The 25,594-nt window shown below is 40.9% G+C and overlaps 2 protein-coding genes across 3 annotated transcripts; one reads left to right on the top strand and one right to left on the bottom strand.

Moving 5' to 3' along the window:
* Nucleotides 1-7,118: 7,118 nt before the first annotated feature.
* ergic3 (ERGIC and golgi 3) lies at nt 7,119-22,714 on the top strand. Of its 2 annotated transcripts, XM_070849419.1 has the most exons (14): nt 7,170-7,279; nt 8,765-8,835; nt 9,869-9,956; nt 10,089-10,208; nt 10,648-10,744; nt 10,877-11,042; nt 11,837-11,894; nt 14,903-14,917; nt 15,574-15,605; nt 16,002-16,098; nt 19,959-20,023; nt 20,193-20,329; nt 21,335-21,390; nt 21,555-22,714. In XM_070849419.1, exons 1-14 carry the CDS (start codon nt 7,192-7,194, stop codon nt 21,632-21,634), a joined length of 1,170 nt encoding a protein of 389 aa, XP_070705520.1. In that variant the 5' UTR covers nt 7,170-7,191; the 3' UTR covers nt 21,635-22,714. The 2 variants fall into 2 exon arrangements, with proteins under 2 accessions (XP_070705512.1, XP_070705520.1); XM_070849411.1 differs by lacking the exon at nt 14,903-14,917 and having other exon boundaries at nt 7,119-7,279.
* romo1 (reactive oxygen species modulator 1) lies at nt 16,765-19,532 on the bottom strand. Its single transcript, XM_070849431.1, has 3 exons — nt 19,423-19,532; nt 18,195-18,325; nt 16,765-17,015 (listed from the first exon to the last, which is right to left on the bottom strand). The coding sequence occupies exons 2-3, from the start codon at nt 18,323-18,325 to the stop codon at nt 16,907-16,909; spliced, it is 240 nt and encodes a 79-aa protein (XP_070705532.1). The 5' UTR covers nt 19,423-19,532; the 3' UTR covers nt 16,765-16,906.
* Nucleotides 22,715-25,594: the final 2,880 nt, after the last annotated feature.

The following is a 25,594-nucleotide window of genomic DNA, read 5'->3' as shown; positions in this document are numbered from 1 at the left end:
TCTGCCTGGACGGGCTTATTACAGGCTTGTGACAGCCACAGACATTTTTTTTTGTCAAACCATTTGATTTATTGATTGCTGTCAGAATTTCAACAAATATAACATTGCAATTCATCTGCAATAAGATACATAGATTTTAAAGATTAGGAATATGTTTTGTATGTAAAACACCTCCAATGATACACTCCCCTCCAAAAGTATTGGAACAGTGAGGCCAGTTCCTTTATTTTTGCTGTAGACTGAAAACATTTGGGTTTGACATCAAAAGATGAATATGAGACGAGATCAACATTTCAGCTTTTATTTCCAGGTATTTACATCTGGATGTGATACACAAGTTAGAAGATAGCATTATTTGTAACGGAACACCAAATATTTAGGCGAGCAAAAGTATTGGAACAGATAGACTTAAAATACATTAACGTGAAAAGACTTAATATTTAGTTGCAAATCATTTGCTTGCAATAACTGCATCAAGCCTGTGACCCATTGACATCACCAAACTTTTGCATTCTGCTTTTGTGATGCTTTTCCAGGCTTTCACCGCAGCCTCTTTCAGTTGTGGTTTGTTTTGGGGGGTTTCTCCCTTCAGTCTGCTCTTTAGCAGGTAAAATGCATGCTCTACAGGGTTGAAGTCTGGAGACTGACTTAGTCAGTCTAAAACCTCCCACTTCTTGCCCCTGATGAACTCCTTTGTTGTTCTGGCAGTGTGTTTTGAATCATTATCTTGCTGCACCATGAAGGATCCCCCAATCAGTTTGGTTGCATCTTTCTTTAAATTGGCAGACAAAATGTCTCTGTAGACTTTTGAGTTCATTTTGCTGCTGCCATCATGTGTTACATCATCAATGAAGATGAATGAGCCCATCCCAGAAGAAGCCATGCAAGCCCAAGCCATGACATGACCTCCACTGTGTTTCACAGATGAGCTTGTATGTTTGGGATCATGAGCAGATCCTTTCTTTCTCCAAACTTTAGCCTTTCCATCACTTTGGTAAAGGTTCATCTTTGTCTCATCAGTCCATAAAACTTTGTCCCAGAATTTTTAGGCTTGTCTCTGGACTTTTTGGCAAATTCCAGCCTGGCCTTCCTATTCTTCTTGCTAATGAGTGGTTTGCATCTTCTGGTGTGGCCTCTGTACTTTTGTACATGAAGTCTTCTGCGAACAGTAGACTGTGACACCTTCTCTCCTGCTCTCTGGAGGTTGATGCTGATGTCAACAGTTGTTTTAGGGTCTTTCTTTACAGCTCTCACAATGTTTCTGTTGTCAGCTGCTGCTGTTTTCCTTGGTCTACCCGTTCGATGTCTGTTACTTAGTACACCAGTGGTTTCTTTCTTCTTCAGGACATTCCAAATGGTTGTACTGGCTATGGCCAATGTTTGTGCAATGACTCTGATTGATTTTCCATCTTCTCTCAGCTTCACAATTGCTTGTTTTTCAGCCATGGACAGCTCTCTGGTTTTCTTGTTGGTTACACCTCTAACTATAAATGCAGTCTGCACAGGCAAAACCCAAATCTGAAACTGAACGTAGACATTCAGCGCTATTTATTGTTTGAATAATCAATGTAATAGGACACACCAGGGCAACAAAACACACCTGTCAGTCACATGTTCCAATATTTTTGCTCACATGAAAAATGGGTGGGTTCAAACAAAAGGTCTAACTTCTAAGTTGTGTATCAGATCCAGATGTAAATACCTGGAAATAAAAGCTGAAATGTTGATCTCTTGTCTCATATTCATCTTTTGATGTCAAACCCAAATGTTTTCAGTCTACAGCAAAAATAAAGGAATTGGCCTCACTGTTCCAATACTTTTGGAGGGGAGTGTAAATGATCTTGTTAAAAGATCATAAATGAAATATTTAAAAGGTGTCGATAAGGCAGTAAGGGAAGGGGAATAAAACACTGATCTCATCTCTCACTGATCTCTCATCTTCAATGCATATTTTCTATGTGATCTCCCCTCCAGGCTGTGAACAGGTTCCTGGTGAGGAGTCAAGAGGTTAATGATAAAAGTAAATATAAATATATCTATTTAAAAACCTTTCAATTCACAAGGTTTGTTAGTAATAAATCCTACAAAAACTGCATTAAAACATGCCAATGTTAAAAACTCACAATGTCTCTAAAAAAGATGGAATTTCTTGGAAAACAATTGATTAAAACCATAGAAAACACTTAAATGGTGATATTAAGAAAAGCAAGAGAACATACAAATACAGACATAAAATACTGGTAGAGGAGAGCGTCAAAGGTGTTGATTGGACAAAACAGTAATAACGATTTCACCTCATTCTCAGAAAGAAAGCAAATAAGTCTGTTTCCCAAAATGTTGAAGAATTCCTGTATGAGGTTACGTAGCCTTCCTCTCTGTCTGTAGTCATCACGTCCTCACATCCATCCTGCCTTTCATTGAGGGATAAATAAACAAGTGTGCTGTTAGTTTAAAGCTGCTGCAGGCCTTCATTAGGAGCTAATCTGGTTGTGAAAAGGTTTTCCTCCCTGCTGCTTCAACCTGCATTCAGACGCTACGAGCTTCATCTGCATCACAACACACACAGATTAGGCTAATAGCATTAGTGGATCTCACCGGATCATTATTATTGCCATCATTATCATCATTATTATTATAGATTAAACTCAGTCGCAGACTTGTAACAGAAAGATGGTCGAATTTGTAATGTAAAAAAACTAAAGTGATTTTCTACTTTGGTAATTCAGAAGAAAAGGACAGAATTATGCTTTGTGTTTGTGTGACACCAGTAAAAAGGCTCCTCGTCCTAATCTCACACAGACAGTAGCCTGGATCGCATGAGGGAAAACTCAGAAACAGACAGACACACACACACACACACACACACACACACACACACACACACACACATATTTTTTTGTCTCCTGCCAAGTTTGCAAATACTTTCTTTCTGCAGAGTTGTGGCATTTGTGAAACTACGTCAACTAAAATGTAATTTGAATATGCTGTCCCTTAGTAACACACACACACACACACACACACACACACACACACATACACACATACACACAGAGAAGAGATTAGCCGCTGTATGGAACCTCAGGGAATCTCATTCACATGGAAAACCACTTCTTAATTCTAATTGGTGGCCAGTGTAAATCCTCCACTCCCATTTAAACCAGCAGTCAGCAGTTTGTATTCCAGCTGCTTCACATGGACCTCACACTTAACCATCCATTCATCTTCCTAGTCGACTTTAGACCTCAGGTCCACGTTATAGAACCAATAGTATCATCAATATTCTTACTGAGAGAAAATCGACTTGTGGAACTACTTGGCTTCTGATCAGGAATAGTTTTGTTTTGGTTGTTGTCAGTAGTTTTGTTTGCAGGAAAGGGGCTTTCTGCGCCTGCTTACTGATCGATTAGTCGGATCATTATGGCGTCCGCTGTGGCTCCTGTGACAGCAGAAAGCAGGTCGGTGTTTTCCATCGAGCGGATTCTGGGTTTGGAGCTGGAAAGACCTGGAAACTGCCTGAAACTCCATCGACCGTGGGCAGGTGAGGCGCTAAAGATTTCAAATATAAGCCGTTTTCAGTGGAAGTCAAGAGAAGAGTTAGAGTGACAGGGCTGCTTCTTACTGAGGAAGCACCAACAGTCAGTCTGATATGAATTGTGTGCATCTTTCTGTAGTGCTACGAAATATATAATTAGAGAAATACAGAACTGACCCATTATTTCCTTGTTGTCTTGTATGATGCATTTACAATATTTAAGAACTATTTAATTCAGCTGTTTCAGCAAAATTAGTGTAAGCATTAACACCACTTAGTTATATACAAATACACACCAAGCAAAGCACCAGTTGAATACTTTAACTACATTGTAAAGGTAAAAAAGAAAGAAAGAGTGGAAGCAGTCAAATTTCTATATATCTTTCTAGAAATGCAGAAAATTGAATTTTTGGCTCTGTTATGTAATTGTATGACTTATTATTATTGTTATTATTTTCATATTATTATGTCCCTAAATAAGCTACTACATTTAGTGCATTCACTTACAATCATTTTCAATTCCCAAAATTTTTCATTGCCTGGAGATATTTCATTTAACATTTTGATTTTGGAAAAAACAGTAATTAATCCCTTCTTATTGTAAAAAGTCCGTTCTTTTGCAGCCTCTTAAAACAAATGTTCATGAAAAGAAGCTATTCGGGGACAACAGATTAACAGGAGCCCTCTAATCAATCTCTTGCTTATTCAGTTTCTCTATTAATTGATCAGGATATCGTCTCATTTAGCTAAATTAAATGTAATTCAACTGTAAACTAACAAACACAAAACTAGGTTAAACCATATGTATATTTCAAATGTTGTTTTTATTCAATTTGGATATAAACAGTTGATTAATATTAAGCTAATATTAAGCCATTAAATATATTCTACATTTTGCAGAGAAGGAGAACAGAGGACACAGCATGTGCTCTATACAACAACATTGTTATCAACAACAACCCTCTCAGCAGCTGACCTCTCCCAGGCCGACATCAAACTGGTATATTGGACGCAGACCACGGACAGCCTTCACCAACAGCCAGGTAATCAGTCAGTCTGTCTGTGGACAAATAGATCCTAAGAAGTGATTCTATTTCATATAAGTTCAGTTATGTCAGACAGTTGAAGACATCCAACTGCAACACTGACAGCAAATACAGGTTTGTCTTTAAACTGTGTGTGTGTGTGTGTGTGTGTGTGTGTGTGTCCTGCAGGTGAATGTGTTGGAGACAGTGTTTCAGGTGAACTGTTATCCAGGTATCCAGCTGAGGGAGCAGCTGGCGGGGAGACTCGACCTGGACGAGGACCGAATACAGGTTCATACAGCACACACTGAGAATTAAACTGTTATCCAGAAATAAAGTTACCCATACTGCAGCTCACTCACCCCCTGGGCAAAGCCATTACAAACTCTGTTTGAAACCAAAGAACTGCATTTGAAATTCTGAGGGAAGTCTTAAAAAAAATTCATAAACGTGCTGTGGGCCTCCCACTAGAACATGTTTGGCTTTTGTAGTCCTCGTTCATGTTGGTGCCTTTAAGGGAGAACTAGTTTTTCACATCAAATCACATCTGCTTGCAGGTCTTACTACTACTACTGTCAGTGGTCATTTTAATTCATTTTAAAGCATTTTAATATTACACTTTCCCTACCTCCGTCTTATATGAGGCAATGAGGCTGGAGGGGTCAGCAGACGGCTCTTTTACAGTGGTGGTCTAGTGAGAAAATGCTTTTTGGGCGGTAGGGGAATTGTTGCAAAACTGCAAGTGGCCATTGGGAAAAAAATGGAAACAATACCAAGTGATCATTCAGTATCCAGTTCATATAATACAGCCATGATGTTTACTTTGAGCTACAAACTTTATTCAACTGCTTCCTGTTCACCTCTAGTAATAAGAGACAAACCTGTCAATTAGCACAGTATCAGCCTCCACTGGTCCAGTCCATTAGATGGCAACAAGGTGACATAAAGAAGCGTTCACTACCAAGATGGCACGGCAGGCTAAACTGTAGGCTGTCACGGTGCATTGTGGGTAATGTAGCTGCACGGTTTTGACAAAGAATGCAGAAAAACTTGTACTTCTGGTCAGTCTTCTCTGTTGTCTTCAAAATGAATCTATTTAATAAATGACTGGCCAGGTGGCAAGACTCTACACCGCTGCAGTTACATAGGATTGTGCTTGACAAACAATCATCCAAACAGTCTATTTATACCAAAAAAGCGAGGTCACATATAGAGGTGTGAATGGCTCCTCTGACCTATTTATTCCAAACTACACAATCCAGTCTCCTGCACATCATGAAATAAAAGTTCATGAGAGTACAAAATAAGGAAGAAAGAAGGAAAAAAAAAAGTCCCACATGACAGCATGTTGCTCTGGAAGACAAGCAGCTCCTCTCCTCTTATTTTTCCTACATTCATTCTTCTCTCTCTCTCTCTCTCTTTCTCTCTCAGATCTGGTTTCAGAACCGGCGTGCCAAGCTGAGGCGTTCCCTCAGAGAAAGCCGCATGCGGCTGGTTCAGACGGCTGTGGCTGACTTCGGGGTTGGACGGGAGGTCATAGGTCAGCTGAGGGCCGAGCGGGATGGGTGCAGTGACCCGGAGCTCACCTCTCCTCTCCAGCTTGAGGAGGAGGAGGAGGAGTGATCCTGATGTCCGTTTCTTCTTCACAACTGTGGAAAACAAATGGTGACAAGTGAAAGTCACAGTTTGCTTATAAACTCTTGTATCATAGTGATTATTGACACAGCCAATCTACGATTTCTAGAAAACTGGATTCAATGTTTACATGAGGTACCACAGAAACAGCTCTATCAAACATACAGAGGAAGAATACCGTTTGTTGTCTTGAATCTTCGGCAGTTTGGAGATCCAACTTTGTCATGAGATCTGCTCCGGATCAGTTTGTTGTGTCTTAATATGTGAATAGCTTTCTGTTCTAAACTGTACAAACTCTAATTAAAAGTAATATTTGAATCTATGTGTCTCTCCTTTCCAAAACGTTACTGTTCAAATCCAGCCCAGCCCTGTCTTTACCTTTCTCCACTGTCTGCTGTCCCTATGGAAGCACATATCCATAAGTGTGTTAAAAAAAATCATGCAAGTCATTATAATGAGGATTTTTTTCAAAATCGTGACTTAGTATCTCAAAATAATGAGAAAGTCTCTTAAAATAATGACTTTAGAAAGTTTCTCATTATTTTGAGATACTTGGTCATTATTTTGAGATATCAAATCATTACTATGAGAAAAAATCTCATTATTTTGATATAACATGGAATTATTCCAAGAAGGTTTCTCATTATAATGATTTACAGGATGTTTTTTTGTGGCATTATATTTACTGCCCATTTGCACCATTGCTGTAGTGTTTACTGTACTGTACAAATAGGCTTCCATAGCTATCAGATAAATTTAAAAAATGCCAAAGATAATAAAATAATCTTTATGTTTTTCAATCTAGCCTTCATAAAATATTTCTCTCTGTATTTATGGGTGGAAAAAAAAAAAAAAAGGCAAAATTACGCGGCCGGCTCTGATTGGTTGCGCCGTACCCCGTGAGTGTCCCGGAAGTGAAAGCGGAGGACTGATGTGTGTCTGGAGTGCAGGAATCTGTCGGTAACATTTGTGTTCAGCCGTGGTTTTCTGGTTCAGAAAATGGACACGTTAAACAAACTGAAACAGTTTGACGCTTATCCCAAAACACTGGAGGATTTCCGAGTGAAGACGTGGGGAGGAGCGACCGGTGAGAGGCTTTAACTGAGCAGAGAGCAGCAGCCATTCAGGCTCACAGGCTGTTAGCTGCTGCGGCTAACAACAAGGCTAACTGACTCATTTCTCCTTTAGATTCTAAAATAGATGAAAAACAGCCTTTTACAGTGTTAACATTGACCTCAAAATACTAAGTTAGACTGAACTGCAGCAGAAGAGACACCGTTAACATTTACTATTCAACACTAGAGCAGCACAACGACAAGGATAGTGGCACAAATGCAAATAAATACATAAAGAAAATATGTATTTTCCAAACAATGATATGACATCACATAATGTAAAGACATGTTTCCCAGTGATTTTGCATGTTATAGCCTGTTTGCAGAAACTGTGAACACTTAGCATTACTGGTGGCAGCTGTACAAAGGATGCTGCTGTGTGGGGAGTGTATTAAAGATAAGATTTGAATAATCCCTGGACCCTGGAGGGGGGTTCACATGTTCCAGCAGCACAGACACTGGTGAGATGGAAGAAAACTGATACGACAGATGAGGACAGGATCAGTGGTGCACATTTGTCACATATGATTTGTGAACTATAAACTATAATTCAATGAAAACTGTTTGATATGTTACTGCCACTTTACTATATTTCCTACTTATCAAGCAGCCGTTGGTGTCCATTTATTTCTGTACGTTGTGAAAATCAAATGGCAGACTGGATAAAGTTGCTTGGTGTTTAATGCATGAGAGTGGCCATGATCTGTTCTATGTACTTTAGTAACTGGTTCTGCCTGATTCGACTGAGTTCACCAGAGCTGAAATGAGTAATCTATTAGCACATCGGTGTTGTCATTATTCTAAGCAAACTTTTGCTGGTTCCAGCCTCTCAAACATCAGGATTTCATGCTTTACTTTGTTTTATATGATAGTAAACTTAAAATCTTTGGCTTTAAGACTGTGGGCTCTGGCAAAATATAAAGGGCATCTTCATACCTCAATAAATCAGTCAATGAATGGAGAAAATACTCAGTAGATTAATCAGTAACAAGATTTGTGTAATTGCAACCCTGGATCAGGACCAATTCTTGTAGGGATACAGCTGATATATGAACTTATTGTCAAATACAAATGACTCTATTATCTACATGTTTCTATGAGGAATCATGAAACATGTTGATGTACTTATGATTTCAGATGAAAACATACATTATGATATTGACTGCTTACTGCTGCTTTAATCAACATTTTTCTTAACTAGAAGATATTCGTGTACACGACATGATGTAAGTTATAGAGGAAAGATTGCGCTTTTTTAAAGTGAAAAACTAAAATCTATTACATTTCTGAAAAAAAGATTTATTTTTCTTGCATACGATAAAATGTGATTTAAAAAAAAAAAAAAAATCATTAGAAGAGGATCTGAGGGATTTTCCTTTTAAACTTTTCCTGCTGTCAGAGTTTGAGGCAGGACACTTCTGATTTCTAACCGCCTCGCTTCCTTTGTGTCTCCGTAGTGACCATCATCAGTGGTGTCATCATGTTAATCCTGTTTGTCTCTGAGCTGCAGTACTATCTCACTAAAGAGGTGAGTTTATCCACGTCGCCTGATTGTTTGACATCCTAGTCTGGTGGGCACAATGTTCCAGGCCGAATTAGAATTGACACAGAGGAAATATAACATGTGTACTGCCACAAAGAAGTCCTTTATTTGGCTTTGATCGCTGTAGTGTGTCCAGGCAGACCAGCCTGACGTGATGAAATTTTCACACAGACCTGTAGCAAACACTGTTCCCGCTCGCCACGGGGGCTGAGAAGCCCAACTGTTAATTTTAGGCAAAATGTAAATTGATTATTGTGAACTTCTTAAATTGATTAATTTTTAAATTGTTTACTCAGTCACTTTTCTGCCACTTATCTGTGTTCAGGTCATATTAATCAATAACATCATCATCATCATCATCAAGTTGAACTTTTAGGCCAACATGCCTGAGAAGTCCCAAACATACCCAGAAAAATGAGAATATCGTTGTTGTTGTTGGCACAGATGAGTAAATTTGCAGTTAATAGATAATGCTAATAATACAGGCTTCCTGGTGTTAACACGAACCAGCTGACAGCATTCAGGAAACACTTCCTGTCAGGAGGGTCCGACGAGCCTGGACGAACAGTGAAGCTTCTCATAGCTGTGAAGTCAACACTAGCCTTCATGTGGCTGCTCATAGTGGTTAATAACGATAACTGGTCGCACCAGTTTGAAATTCACTTTACTGACATTTATACTCATGAGATTCAGAAGTACTATGTTGAATTGGACCGTTTTAAAAACTTCAGTAAACTGTCAGTAGATGTCATTTATTTCATGGAGCAAAATGTTGTGTAGCTAGTGCGGCCAACAGGATTGTATTGTCATGGTTTCGAAGCTGAATGGCAGGAATTCTATTGTACAGCCAAAAGCACATCAGGCTTTGGTGCTAAAAACACCACCAAAGGGGAGACGCGTCGTTGCGTGACATCTCAAATATTTCCAGTTGCGTGTTAATGCAGAGGTGTGTCTGACATGTTTGCGTTTTGACCAAGTAACTGAATTAAACTTTGTCTGCTCTGTTTGTTCCCCGCAGGTTCACCCTGAGCTCTACGTCGACACGTCACGAGGAGACAAACTAAAAATCAACATCGACGTAATTTTCCCTCACATGCCCTGCGCCTGTAAGTAGCACAGCTGTTACCCTTAGCGAGGAGCTCCAGGCTGACGAAGCTAACTTGCTAAAGATTTTAATTACAACAATTAACTGGCCCCCGTCTCCCCCTGTCTTTTTTCTCTTTTTTTCTCCCTCTCAGATCTCAGTATAGATGCGATGGACGTGGCTGGCGAGCAGCAGTTGGACGTCGAACACAATCTGTTCAAACAGCGGCTGGACAAAGATCTCAAAGCTGTCACTCTTGAGGCAGAGAAACATGGTAAACTTTGACCTTTACTCTGACATTTGACCCCCGGACGCTGATCAACAGCTCTTGGCAGGCATTCGTGCTAAAAGTGGTGTTCAATTTAAAACATAAAAGATAAAAAAAAAGAATACACAAAGGGGCTAGAAAACACAAATGCACATTTTGCTCCTCTTTATTACTGCTTGTGAGGTGAACCATGGAGTTAGTAGAATGCTAAAAGCTACACAACACAAGGTTGTCAAACTGGGAAGTTTGAGTGCACATTTTTGTGCAGATTTGCCAACACTGTGTGTGGACACATGACACCGGAATGTATGGGGGCAAAAGTTTGGGAGTTTTTTTGCTCGACAGTCAACAGTTTTTAGCTTTTAGCACTAAATCTGAACTAAATCATGCTTGTTGATTGATAACACTGCTAATGATGATAATTTAATGTTTTTTATTTGTGTAGAACTTGGTAAGGCTGACGACGGTGAAGCGTTTGACCCCAGTACGCTGGACCCAAACAGATGTGAGAGCTGCTACGGAGCTGAGACCGAGGACCTCAAGTAAGACTCCAAAACACACACACACACACACACACACACACACACACACACACACACACAAACAAACAAACAATACTTTGTGTTAACCCATAACCTAATGCTTCTGCTTGGTGTGTGTGTTTGTGTCTTCAGATGCTGTAACACCTGTGATGACGTGCGGGAGGCGTACCGGCGGCGAGGCTGGGCATTCAAGAGCGCCGACACCATTGAGCAGTGTAAGAGGGAGGGCTTCACCCAGAAGATGCAGGAGCAGAAGAACGAAGGCTGCCAGGTTTACGGCTTCCTGGAGGTCAACAAGGTACTCTGGTTCTTATATGTGGATTATTGTCAGTATCCAAGAAAATGTGTTTCACCAAAGAGCAGCAGCCTTGTTTCTATGTGGAAGACATCTCGTGGGGTTTGGAAAACAATCAGAGGAACCTGTTAAACTTTGAGAAGAGAAAATATACAAATTCAGTGCTGTGTAAGGCCTTGGCCAGCATGAGGAACTCAGCCAACAATAGTGCTTCAGATCAAGGTTTTAATTTTTAAAACTAGTAAATGAATTTGTCGGCCTTGGAGAAACTCTATTAGAGTGTTTGTAATGGTGAAGGAAGAAAAAACCCACAGCGTGTTTGAACTCTTCCTCAGTTTGTAATCGCTACTCACAATGATTTTTTTTTTTCTTGCTCGCGTTCTCTCCATCTACACCTGCTCCACACATAACAGAGCGTGATGTTCCTGACACGGTGATGTTGTTAGGGAGCATAAATTCCACTGTGAGGAGGAAAATCGCTGATATGTGAATAAAGTTGTAACTTAAAGAATCAAAGGCATAATATTACATGAATGAATTCATGCTTTTACAGCAAGTAGCTGTGATGAGTATGTGAAAATACTTCTGAGAAAAAGAATCTAAATGTTGGAAAGCTGTATGCCTGTCACGGGAAAGTGACTGCTGAATCATGGAAATACTTAATAACATACAACTACCCTCTCATAACTCTGTGACTTTAATCTTGTAATTGCTGATTTGGTTTTCCCTGACGGTGGCTCTAATATTATCTCAACTGGATTCTTTTTGTTTCCCCTCTCCTCCTCTTTGTGTCTCAGGTGGCAGGAAATTTCCACTTCGCTCCAGGAAAAAGTTTCCAGCAGTCTCATGTCCACGGTAAGACCCGCTGTTTATCCACTGTGCTCCCACACACACACACACACACACACACACTTAAAGGTTTTTGAACACCCTGTGATAGTGTCACCGGATATTTGTTCTATGATAAACACCAGCACTCTCTACATGTCTTTGCCCTCATGTCGTCCCCTTTAAAATCACCTTTTAAAAGCACTGATAAGAGGCCTGTTTGTCTTCTAAGACTATGCAGTAAGTTTGCTGCGACCTTTTTATAGTTGAAGACTCACCACACGGGTACCAGAAAGATATTCTGCTCAAGCGTGTGTTGTGCCTTCTGACTCGCAGCTCTACAGTAAAAGCCAAGCATGCAGGCAGCAGACTGTCTGTGGTTTATCAGTTATTCTGAGTTAACTTCTTTTCACTTTGTTAGGCAAGTAAATCACAGAAGCAGCAAAGATCTATAGAATCCAAATGAGTTTGGTATTAGTAGTGCAGAAAAACACAAAGACAGGTTTTCTGTGTCAGTGAAAACTGAAAATGTGTAAAGTGATGGATCTAAGTTTCAATATAATATCTGATGCTGCTAGTGTGGGGATTCTTGAATCCTTAATTTTGAATTCCTGAATCGTTGGGTCTCTCTCTAATGAAAGAGTTTGGTCTAGACCTGCTCTTTATGTAAAGCGTCTTGAGATAACGCTGTTATGGATTGGCGCTATACAAATAAAGATTGATTGATTGATTGAAGTTCTCCCGCAGTCTGAACAGATTCAATTCACACTACACTTTTATGTATTTCTAACATTTTCCAAGTTGAGAGCATTTAAAGTGAGTGCGTTGCTTAACCCCAATATGCTGAAATAAAGGGTGTTCAGAAACGTTTGACTGTTCAGTGTGTCTGTCAGTCTCCGCTAATTCATAGATCCATACATCACCAGCGCATTCATCAACAACCCCCTCATCAGTCCCACCTCAGGGCTGCACTTCAGTCACTTCTAATTGCATGCTGAGATTTTTCCAGCAACGATGAATCATTGTGATATCCTTTGAACTGTTTCACAAAGATGTTGGTGTGTAGTACAGAGGACAGTACTGTGTGACCCTGCAGTGAGCCCGCCTGTTCAGCATACAGGTGAAGGTCAGGCAGCGGCTGCTCACAGGTGATTTACCTCATTCTGTCGAAGGTCGTGTTGTCAGATACATCTAGATAGATGATAGATCCAACCCTTCTGTCCAAACCTTCTGTCAGCATGTTGGACGTTTCATTAACTCACAGTGATCCAGTACAAATTTAGTCAAATGTAGAAATGTTTTGGAGCAGATGTCCCCAGGTCAGCTCAGCTCCTCAGTGTGCAAGTCCAAGTCTTCAAGTTATCAATATTCAGTATTCCCGTTTGAGTCACAAGTTATCCGTTACTTGTGCAGCCATTCAGGCTGATTATTTTTTTATTAGTGTTTCACTGAAAACTGAAAAAATAATTGTAAAAGTGTTGATTTGGCTGGTTTTGAAAAGTTGTCATGTGTTCTGTAGGCATGAAATTTACAAAAAACATTTTTTTTTTCAATTTTGACGTTGACTTATCAGCCTTTTTTCTGAGGCTTAAGCTCCATCTCAGGTCCTCAGTGGAGAAAAGAGTGTAATTTGGTTAAAAATAAATGCAAAAAATACAAAGATGCATAGTTTTCTGTGACTTCAGTCACTGGGAAGATGATTGGATCTTTTTTCGTACAGTACGAGTCGAGTCACTGATTGAAGGTTTCTAAAGCTGGTGCCAGCCTTATCTGATTGATGCAGTATTAAGAGCGGGTACATTTTGATTGTCCAGATTAGTTTTCTTGTCAAGAGTGAAAAAGCCTCAGAGACATAATTTAGGCCATGACAGGACACCAAACCAGAGTTATTTTTGCAGAGGCTGACAAATAAGGTCAGCTCCTTCTCTGTATCCGCTCCGACTGTCTGATTTTTCTGACTTTTCTCACCGGACGCATCCACACACTTGATGATGTCTGACTCTAAAAAGCACCGTTTCCTCACACATTTGCCCTTTCCTCTACATTTGCCCGCATCTTTATATCATTCCTTTGACTGCTGTTGCCATCTTTCGCTCGGCCTCATCGTGTGTGAGTTTTGGACTTTGCCATCATCTTAACTGGACTGTCCTGTATTGCCTGCATGCTAAAATGTTCCCTCGTCTGCACATTAAACCAGAGCAGGAAATTAACAGCAGCCAGCTTTCAAAATGCTCAAAGGAATCTCCTCCAACAGGCACTTGAGCAGGAAAAGTGCCACAGTTTAAAGGCTGCTTTCATTCTAACCTGAACCTAAACAGTAGCTGGCTACTAAAAAGGAGAACACGTTAGTGAGTTAGATCAGGTCAGGTACTCAAACATAAATCGAAAATACTGCAATGCAGATGTAGTTGGTTGATAAAACAGAGCAGGTGGCTGAATTCTGAGCTGTACTTTATGTGTTACTGTTAGTTTCCTGGCTCTGAGATAAATGAATCCGAATGAATGCATTTAGTTAATTGTGTTTGCTTATATATTGAAACGTTCAGTAGCAGAAACAAGAGACAAGAATCACTCGTGCTGAAGATGTTACTGTAAGTGAGGCTGCGTCTGAAATCAGACTCACTCGTGTTCTGGTCCCTTTAGACGACATACAGACTGTTTTGTAAAGCTGTTTTTTGGCACAGAAAAAAAAATATAATCTTCCTCAATGAGATATTCTGCTCTTATGTAAAAATCTCAACCCTCTAAATCAATTGCTTTATCTGAGCCGAGCTTTTAATACTTTGAAACCAAAGAAATCATGAGCACAAAAGCCTAGATTTAGCCCCAGAGGTAAGTTTTAAAAGCTGTGTCCTCGTGTGCCACAGCTCTCGTCTAAATAAAATTAGATTTATAAAAAATGCTGATCATTCAAAATAGAAAAGCATTTAGTCAGCGTTGTTGAGCCCTGACTGCCATCCCTCCCACACATCAACATAACATGGTTTGTTGTCTACCTGCATCATCATAGTGACTCTTCTCTCTTCTTTCTGCAGTGCACGCTGTGGAAAGTAAGTCCATCTTTTGTTTGCAGTTTATTTTTTAAATTCTACATATACCAGACCTGTGGATGGGCTCGTATATTTACTGTTGAGCTGGCAAATCATATTGGACACATTAAGTCTGAACTTGTAGTTCTCGTTGTGCTTGTTGTAGTTATTTGGCCAGTTTTTAGTATTTTTACAAACATATTTGATATTAGTTTTGTGGGTCAAGTGCAGTCAGGTTTGTACAGTGAGAAGCTGCAGCCAATCACATATTAACACCTGCTCACATAGTTAATACACTTAAAAGGCTGTTACTGTTTACAGTGCAGGAATAAATCTTGTGTGAGCTCTTTCTCGATTAGTGTTCACAAAGATGCTTTAAACCAAAAAAAAAAACCTAATGAACGCTTGTGAATACAAATGAGCACATTTAAGGGAGGTCCAAGGTGACGCGGCTACTAACTCTGATATCATCCTGTGTGTGTGACCGCTGGCTTTGGCTTTATTTGCTGCCTTTTCTCTATTAACTAATCAGACTGAATCAATGTGCAGCTATCAATCACAAACTGATCAATGACTCACTGACAGATCTGTAACTTTAGATACATTCACATTATTTACTGTGTTTTTGAAGCATTTGTAGTTAACGGTTAAATGTTGCTCTTTGTTTGTGTTTGCAGTACACGACCTGCAGAGTTTCGGCTTGGACAACGTAAGTAACTCCACTGATAAGGTTTTCAGTTTCTGCACCCTAGCTATATTTCTCAGATTTCTATATCTTTTCTTTGCTCACTTTAAGATTATTTTGTTTGGTGGTTTTTCCTGCTGGTACTGCTGGTAGTAGAAAAATAAAAAAAAACTTGCCTTACTTACTGTCAGGTTATATTTAAAATTGCATGTAGTGATACTATATTAACAGTTCATGCACATTATTATTATTATTGTTAGCAAAAGATGAACTGTTCAGTTACATTAAATCATTTTATGTTTGAAGTCTTCAGATGACACGATCTTTCTTAAAAACAAAGCTGGGGATAAGTTCATGTTTAATGGATTAATTTTTAACTATGAAAGGCTGCCAGCTTCTAATCGGTCTGTCATCCTGCAGATAAACATGACCCATCTGATAAAGCACCTGTCATTTGGTAAAGATTACCCCGGCATCGTTAACCCTCTGGATGAGACGGACGTCACGGCGCCACAAGGTCAGCAAGTTCATGGTTTCACTGCTTTTAATATGCTGGTAGGAATAGTCCAATAAGCAGCAGTGGAACACTATCTTACCATTTCATCGTGCCCATGCTCAGTTCTAAACTGCTCAGTGCTTCCCTCTGAAATTTGTGCCTCTGTTTAATTTTCCAACCCAATAATCTCAGTATGACAAATTTCATCACCTGCCTACGTCTATGAATGTCAATGGACCGTACAAAAAATGTGACCATAAGGACAGTTCCAGTCTACTGCACACTTCTAAGGAAGGGCTTTGATCAGGCATATATACACATATAGAACTGGTAACACAACAGTATCCGTAACATACAGCGCTCATTTGCAGTGGACCAGATTATAGGAGTGATACTCACACTGAGGTGACTCATTCAACCCCTGAAAGTAGATTTCACACATTTACAGTAAACCTGTGACCCTCAGAATTCCAGATGGAGACTGAGAACTCCTATATATATATACTCCTTTTGTACAACAGCTGGATCCAGAGGAAGAGAGACCAATGCAGCGATGTAGGATTAAACAAACACAGCAGTGAAAAAGTGCACCATCTCTACACGTAGTTTTCCCTTCTAGATGAAATTTGCTGTTTTGTGTCCGTCGCTCTGAGCGGCATCAGAAAGTGAAACACATCCACTCTGAAAACCATTTGACAAATCAGAACTTTTATTGACAAAACTAGACTGCCGGTTGAGAGAGTGACAGCATCGAGCAGACAGAGAGCTGTGGCGATGTGGTTATTGGAAGAGTCCCATGGCTGTACATTTGTGTGGAGGGGTTTGTTCCTCAGCAGCGGATGCCCATACCGATGGCCATAAAGGTGCCAAACGTCCCCCCGCTCTGCATCATGGTCTTCCCTACTCCTCCCATCAGCTCCCTGCCACGCATGCCGATCCTAGAGACAAAAGAGACGGTTTTTACTTGTTGTCAAGTGGGCAGAAAGTGATCATTAGCCTCTAGTTTGAATGTTATACTCTCAACTGTTTGTAAGTCTAGTATTCACACAACCATGTAAATAACTGGCAGGTAACATTGAGTTGATATGCTGATCAATTATAGCGCACACGTTTTATTAAGGCTTCACTTTAAGCTTCATCTTTGCCTCAACTTGAACGTTCTTGCAGGCCAAGTGTGGCTGATATTCTAACGTATTAATAATATAGCCTGACAATCCTAATTAATTTGTTCACTTCATTACTCAGCATGAAATTGTGTTCACGTTAGCCTGTTTTCTGTTCGCCTACAAAGCTGATTGGCTCAGTTGTGCTTTGTAAACCAGGAAACGGCTGTTTATGATGTGAGATGTGGACAGCAAATCAGAGGCGTGGCACCAGCAGGCTAATGTTAACGTGCACGGTGAAGACAAAAACCCAACAGGCCAATAAGTGCAGCTTTTTAATTATTCTTCAGATCCATATGGCTTATTATCACTAAATCAAAAGCCCGTGATTTTACTTATTATAAAAAAAACACACACACGATCCTAGAGAATCATCGCTTCCAGATTTATCGCTTCCAGATTTATTACAACTACTCTACAACAAAAATTTACTTCACTGTTTGCATGGTGTCACTTGAGATTGTCAACACCCATCACCTCAAATTAAATGCATTAAATGCAGCACACAAAACGACTACTGCTGGCTACCTGAAACCATTTATGATAACTGGTAGATTGTAAGGAACCAAACCCCTGATCGTTAACACACTGAGCTTCAAACCCAGAGCAGGTGGCTGCTGAAGGGCAAGTTTACATTTTTCTACTTTTAAAATAAGACAGGTTTTACAGTAAAGTTACTGGGAGGCAATGAGAAGTTGTGCCCCGTTTCCCTTTTTGCAGAAAAGGCAGAATAATTCACCACCACCCCTGAGGATGGAATGACAGTTTAGACTAATGAGCAGGGTGAGACATTCATAGCTAGTCAGAATCAGTGGTTTTCATTGTGTATGATAAGCTCGTTTTATATTCAGAATGCAGATTAACTGGTCCACTTCTAAAGCACTAAACTCCTCAACTAAAACAGCTGCTCTTAATGGAAGTCCACATTTTCATCACATTGTAGTTCAGAGTTACCTGAGACAGGAGAAAGTGCCAAACATGGCACCAGCAGCCATTCCTACTGCAAACCCCATCATGAAGCCCATCTTGACCCGGTCAAAACAGCTGGGCTGGGTCTGGCCATAGGGACCTACAGCCACTGGCATCTGGAGAGGACAGACGGACAGGGGACAGGCTAGAGATGAGCTACATACAGTATGATCTGATCGTGTGAGGAACAAAATATTGAGCAGGTCTTAATGAGGTGCAGAGCCACAGTAGTGACTACTGCCAAAAGTAGTAGAAGGACGGCCAGCCTGTTGATTAATTGTTCATACTGTAACAAGGTCATTTTACATTTGGGAATGTGCTCCACCAAAGCACAACATCAACTGTCATGATTAAATTGCACAGACAAGCTAAGAAAGGAGAGACAACAGGGACTCAGCAGCTCATGTTTGCCTTCCAGCAGGTTAACCAGGCTGTGCCAGCCTCTCAGTAAACAGCACTGAGCACACTGACAAACAAACAGTCAGTGCAGTGTCTAATATGTACCAATCTCTTAGCAGATAATACACAAGAAATCAACACACTTAAACTGGTTAATACCACTAGTAAAACATAAAGCACTGGAACTTTAAGATGCCACAGTCTGACATCTTTAGTTTACTTTGTTTTCATTTTTCCAGCTGTCAGTCAGTGCAGCTTCATCAACCACAGTCTAAATCAAGCATTTCTTAGTATGGATCCTGTCTTGGTGGACTTCTCTCTTCACATTTGACCTTTGTATCCAACTTGTTACTAGTCAGTTATTGTACCATCTGATCCTACTGGTCGGTTAACGGTGACCCAAACCGGTAACTAATGATCTTCTAACCAAAGACATTTGTCAGTGACGTTGCTGGTTAACACCAGTGACGCGTTAACGTTGGGTAACCAGTGTTATTTAATTATCTGATAGGCTAGGCTAGGCTAGGCTAGGCTAGGCTAGAGCGCACACTTGTCCCAGCGTCCATAGGAGATATATTCTGCGCTATTTAACCGCAGTGTTTAAGCGTTAATTATTATTATTATCGGGAACGAATGAAAAACTTTATTGTAACATGAACTCTTTTCCCCACCAGGTCGTTTGTTGTTCTAGCGTAGCATGCTAGCTAACAGGCTAACGTCACCGTGGCCTTGACAGATAATCACGCACGTTTTCGCCGACAAATTGTATCTTTGATCAACAACTTCTGGACAGGTCGTCTGAAATCGGCCTTACCTTGAAGCGTGTGTTTGATTTAAGCTTGTTTTTCTGCTTCCTTACTGGAGGGTTATCGTGTTTTTGAGCGCAGCTGCGTTTAAATGTCTTTCTATCAGAACTCCATAACCGGATAGAGAAAGGAGAAAAAGACAGAGGAAGCTAATAAAGAGGAGAAATAACCTGCAGGAGGAGATAAACAGTGCCAACTACTGGTTACCGACAGTAGTGTTATTCAGACCCACCCCGAGTGCTGTACAGGACTCTTTTATCCATTCAGCGTTGTCCCATCACACTCCATAACATAATAATAAATAATCCGTTTGTTCTGCACCCTAAAATCCTGCTTCTTACATTCTGGTCCGACAACTGTTTGTTCTATAATGTCCAAAACACACACAGCTCTAACTCGGTTGTGCAATTTCCTGCCATTTCGTCATGACCTACATGTTGTTGGTTCATCAGAGATTATTAACATCCACGTTGAGCTCAGGGGGTTTTCTCTGTGTCTGCCCTCATATTTTAGTTTAAAAAGGATTTCCTTTCTCTTCCCTCAGCATCAATGATGTACCAGTATTTTGTGAAAATTGTTCCTACCATCTACGTGAAAACTGACGGAGAGGTGAGTCCAAAATTGGATTAAGGTTATTTGACATTTGTTTCTTGAAATGCGTCTTCGCAGTTTTCTGGTGCTGTATATGGACGCATACTTTCATGTTCAGCGCCAACCTTAAACACACATTTCTTCTCATCAGCCTAAAAAGTGCTTTGTTGTCACTTTGTTTTTGCAGGTGGTAAAAACAAACCAGTTCTCAGTCACCAGGCACGAGAAAGTGGCCAACGGGCTGATAGGAGACCAGGGGCTGCCGGGCGTGTTTGTTTTATATGAGCTGTCGCCCATGATGGTTAAATTCACAGAGAAACACAGGTAGGACACAATGGAGGGCCTCGCATAGTAAAAGCTTTTTAACTTAAGCAGGAAATTCACATGTGGACACCACACTGGCCTTTTCAACTCGCTTGGCACTGTATTATAAACTGTAAATGATCTCTAGAGGAAAAAAAGAGAGAACCGTTATTGGTGTGCGAGTCATTCTTTGAGACTAAACTAGTGAACATGTTAAACATTTCACTTTTGAATATTTTAGTCAAGTAACAATAATGTAGATTATTATTTAATTATTATTATAATTTGTCTTACATCAGCCTTGAACGGCGTTGAAGATAAGGTTGGTTTTCTGATTCCTAACTGGAGGATCATCGCATTCATTGAAATCATTAAACAGCATCATTTTGATGAGGTTGCACTTATCATGATAGGATTCCACCAACAGTGAAAACATAACGTCAAATTGTCCCCCAGCTCTTATTTTGAATGCACATCATACAGCTGAACTTTGTCCAAACTCATAATACAATTTTACAAAATAGTAACTAGAGAGAGCGAGACATTTCTATCTAAAATGACCCTCTCAGTATGTGTGTATGTGTCTTGGCTGCACATTCAAAAAGACAAATCTAAGCTCTAAATCTAAAGATTGGTTGTTTATGTGTAAAAGAATAGATTTTTACCATATATTCATTCCAAATATCAAAATCCAGATACATACATTCCTTTCAATTCAATCACCAGTTAGTTGGAACAGAGGGACTGCTTTAGGTTAGAATACTTCACTGGCTGTCTGATTCATGTAGCTTTAGTAAAGATGTAGCAACAACCTGACAAGAAAAAAAAACAATCAGATACTAAGAATACTATCAGAAAGGGTCATTTAAAGGCGAGTGGGTTTGAAAGGACATTTAAAGACAATACAACAGTTGAAGATGCATATTTAAATTGTTGTCCGTCCCAGGAAAAGGCCCAGTTATGTCAATAGAAGGAGAATGTGAGCTTGTTTAAATGTATCTCCCCTCTCTCTCCCTGTCTGCTCAGATCGTTGACACACTTCTTAACAGGAGTCTGTGCCATCATCGGAGGTGTATTTACAGGTCAGTCCCTGCTCAGTGCCCATGTCATTGACACTGTGTGTTACCTGCTTATATGCTGCAGACTCAAAGATGGATGTGAAAACAAGTTTAAACAAAGTAGATGAAATCTGACTTTGCTCGTCTCCTTTTCTTCTTCACCTGTTGCTTCCACTTGCTGCCTGCAGTGGCCGGTCTGATCGACTCGCTCATCTACCACTCAGCCCGGGTCATCCAGAAGAAGATAGAGCTGGGCAAGGCGTCCTAACAGAGCCCCCCCCACCCCCGCCGGCCTCCACGGTGCAACACAGACCAAGACACGGACACAGGGACAGAGAGACAGAGAGAAGACGGACGGACAGACAGAGGGAGACGTTCGGAAAACGGAAGCGAGCAGTTTGTTCTCCTTCAGTCTGTCTGTCTCCTGTCAGACTGAGTGACAGGATCACAGAGAGAGACAGAGAGGTTTTAAATCCGTTTTGAATTCCTCTGTCTCTCTTTTCATTGTGGAGAAGCACTGGAGAGGAACTCGAGGCCCTTTTTGCATTTTGCCCTCCGCTGTTAGATTCAGTGCCAACAGGACAGAGTCAGAATCAGACATCCACGAGAGACTTTTTGAGACTGAACTGGAGCAGAGGAGAGGACGCCTCATCGATTCAGACCCAGCCTCCACAAGCTCCTACGTGGAAAAAGTGGAGCTTCCTCCACCCCACCTCCTGTTTACGCCCTGCTTGTTGGTCAGAGGATCTGCGGTCGAGCCTTTTGTTCCAGACTGGTGAGGACGAGAGGGCACGGAGACTTTTTAAAGGAATACGTCACCTCAGACTTTTAATTTTCTCATCAGTTGCTCACCTGATGTAACCTGGACTGCGTGATGAAAAAGTGCTTGTTTTCAAACCCCAGTTGATCTTTTTCAGGGCAGACATTTTGACTTGGCAAAGCAGGAAAAGCTCAATGATAACTTCAGTGATGGCTGAATTCCATTCAGGTGAGGCAGTTCCAGGGATCTGGTGTTGTGCATGCTCCCTCCCTTATTTACACCTGTGCTTTTCCTTCTCTGACAAGTCAAGTTGTCTGCTGTGAAAAGCGTCTATAGGTCAAATAGAATTCTTCCTCAAGATTACGAGAAAAGTTATTTTGTGAGATCTGAATATGACAATTGTGGCGGTAAGTTTTAAGGATAAATATGGTGATATTTTCTATCACTGTCCTTACTGTCAACAAATCCAGTTAAATAACTAAAACCAGTACTTAAGTGATCGTAATAACAAGTATTGTCTGTATATCCAAAGCCTGGTGCATCATCTTTCTCTGTGCCACAGAGCTCCATTGTCCAAAAACTATTAAAAACACATCAGTGAGCCACACTGTTACACTGGGTGACATGCTTCTTCCTACGATGGACACACACACACACACTGTTGTTTAATTTGGCGAAATCTCACATACACACCCCCGCTGCCCTAAATACTCACTGAGCGCCAACTGTGGATTCATCCGCTGATGAAAATAGTCCCCAACAAATGCTCTCTTTCCTCTTGCTTTAGTGAAGTTTGCTATAAACTACAGAGCCTGTAGTCCTCAGAGGGAACCAGTGGGCTTTGGGCTTGGAGGGATGACAAAGAATGGAGAGAGTGACGAACATGGTTGCTTTTGGTCTTTTCATTGGATTTGTTGACAGTAACAAAAGTACAGAATATCACCTGTCTTCTCCTTAAGTTCTCTCCACACACTCTTTATGCCTTTAAGTCAGGACTTCAGTATTGAGGTAGTTAAATACAGTAACCTTTAATAGAAATCCAACCCCTCAGACAAAGACCCAAAGCCAAGCGGGACCCGTAAAGAGCATCAGAATAGCAGTTTGACACTTTTTGATATTGTTCTTGTGTCGTGAAGCTGAGTTTTGATGAACTTCGGAGAAAGCTCCTCCCCTGGTTGAATCTCTGTTCTCTATGGTGGTGAGAGAGAAATCATCTGCTGCATTTTGCTGACACAAAACATTTTGGGTGACGTGTTCCCTTAAAGACTTGTTGACACTAAACAGACAGATTGGTCCTCACCAGCCACTGTGTGTAGGATGGAGGTCGGTCAGCCTTCTGATCTGTGGCTGCAGGCTCATGTTAAGTCTGACATCGTGTCCCTGATGATCGTCCAGCTGGTCAACGCAAACTTTAACACCTGACTGACTGACCAGCAAACGGACACTAGATTGATATTAATATTCAAAACGTATCATTTCTTCTGTCGCTGTCATCCATCCTTTACTCCACAGAAGCTCTCATGATCCTTTGATTTAAGAGCTCTTGTTTCTGTAAGTCCACTTACATTCTGTTTTTGTGCCAGTTTTCCGGCTGTGATTTCATAGGCTGTGACGTACAGAGATGTCATCGCCGCCCTTCGTCCTGACTACAAACCTCTGATTGGCTCAGTTGTTATTCTGACCAGGGGAAACAGCCATAAATGATCCAACCTGTTTGATTCACTGAAAGCAGGCTAATGTTTGTCTGCCATGGTGTCTTTTTTTGGGGGCCAGAAGTCTCACATTTTATAAAATCCTCCACATAGTGGGTTTAGAAAAAAAAAAATCATGGCGTGGAAGGCCTGTAGAGTGAATGGAGCCAGATATTTAGGCAGCCAAATTCCTTCAGTGTTTTAAGTGGCAGTTGAGGCAACGCTGACAGGCCGCAGCCAAAATGTGCAGCGTGTGCTTTCGTTCCCCAACTTGGACCTCAGCTCGCCGGAAAAATCACAGAAAATCGAGTGCGCTCTGCCTTTCCTCTTCCTTTCCCCTCTCCCCTGCATCCACGCTCACCCTTTGATTCATTTATGCCACGCTCAGTGTCTGAAAGCTAACGTTTGAAATAGATTGCCACCAGAAAACGTATGCAAATACAGGTGCTGTTTTAGGGGAAGTTTGCTCCTCAATTGACAGAAATGACCCCCCCCCCCCCCCCCCCCCCCCCCCCCCCCGCTCCTGACTTTCCCCTCAACCTGAATCATGCAGCGAGTTGAAAATGAACTCCTCTTATGATTTGACCTCTTTCTGTCATTCGTTCAGGAGTGTAAATACTGTACAGACACATCCACCACTGCCTCAGAAAAGGGAGGGAAATGACTGAACACTCTATGAATCCCAACAGATTGAGTGTCACAGTGTTAAAAACACTCAGATTAAGTAGATATGATTTTTTTTTTCAATGCAGGGAAAAGGGCTGTTTCCTTTCTGCTTCTTTCCTTTTTCTTTCTCTGGGATAACAGAACACAATCTGCCCTGTTAGACTGCAGTTAAATGATGTGCTTGTGTTGTTGTATATTTTTTTTGTGTTTATTTGGCCCGTGGGAGTTGGGAATGTTAAAGAACCAGAACACAGCCAGTTGCCTCAGATGACGATCCCCCTCCTGTGAGTCTTATACGATGCTATTCGCATCCAGGGACCGTCAGTAAATGACAGGGGCCGCAAGGGAGGCAGCAGGAAGCTCCCGACCACAAGAAGACCGTGTGTAAATGTCAGCTTGGTTCTGACTTTATTCCTGACTCAAGTGTCGAGTCACCATATGAGAGCCAGATGTTTCTGCTGGTTTGATCTTGGCCTCTTTGTGTTATTATTATTTTTTTGGACCGTCCTGAGTGTCAGACAGACAGAAACAGACTCAGCAGGGTGAGACTGTCGGCTAACAGGAATGTTTCTGAAAAGACCACACTGGTCGTTTTGTATGTTTTCTCTCATTAATTACACATCAGGCATCGTTATATCCTCACCGACCACTTTAATTCCAGGATGTTAAAAAAAATTCCAAAATCTAATTCACATGTTTTCATCATGTGGAAATGCTGCTTTAAGCAAGACTCTACTAATTGGTGCGTTCGAAGAGGATTGGAAATCCAAAATTTCAGTCTACTGCCAAAAAAGTCCAACTGTCAGACAGTTGTCCACCATGTTAGTGCGTCTAATGCCAAACGCCACAGGGGCTTTGCTTTCTGTCAGTCTGCAGGGAAACAGACGGGGCTGCAAGATTTTCTTCATAATGCTTCTATCATTTTTAATACGTTTATCATTCGGTATATAAAATGTCAGATAATACTGAAAAAAAGCCCCTCACCAGGTCCCAGAACCCAACAAGCAGCATCTGAGAAGATGGAACGAGTGTTGATTGTAAAATGGACAATGCAGTAGCTTTCTGTTTGGCATTTGACTCTCACATCTCAGATGTTTTAGTGTTATTGAAC

Source organism: Pempheris klunzingeri, chromosome 2, assembly GCF_042242105.1.
Source record: "Pempheris klunzingeri isolate RE-2024b chromosome 2, fPemKlu1.hap1, whole genome shotgun sequence".
In the NCBI taxonomy this organism is placed as follows: Eukaryota; Metazoa; Chordata; class Actinopteri; order Acropomatiformes; family Pempheridae; genus Pempheris; species Pempheris klunzingeri.
This window is presented reverse-complemented; position numbering and strand designations above follow the sequence as displayed.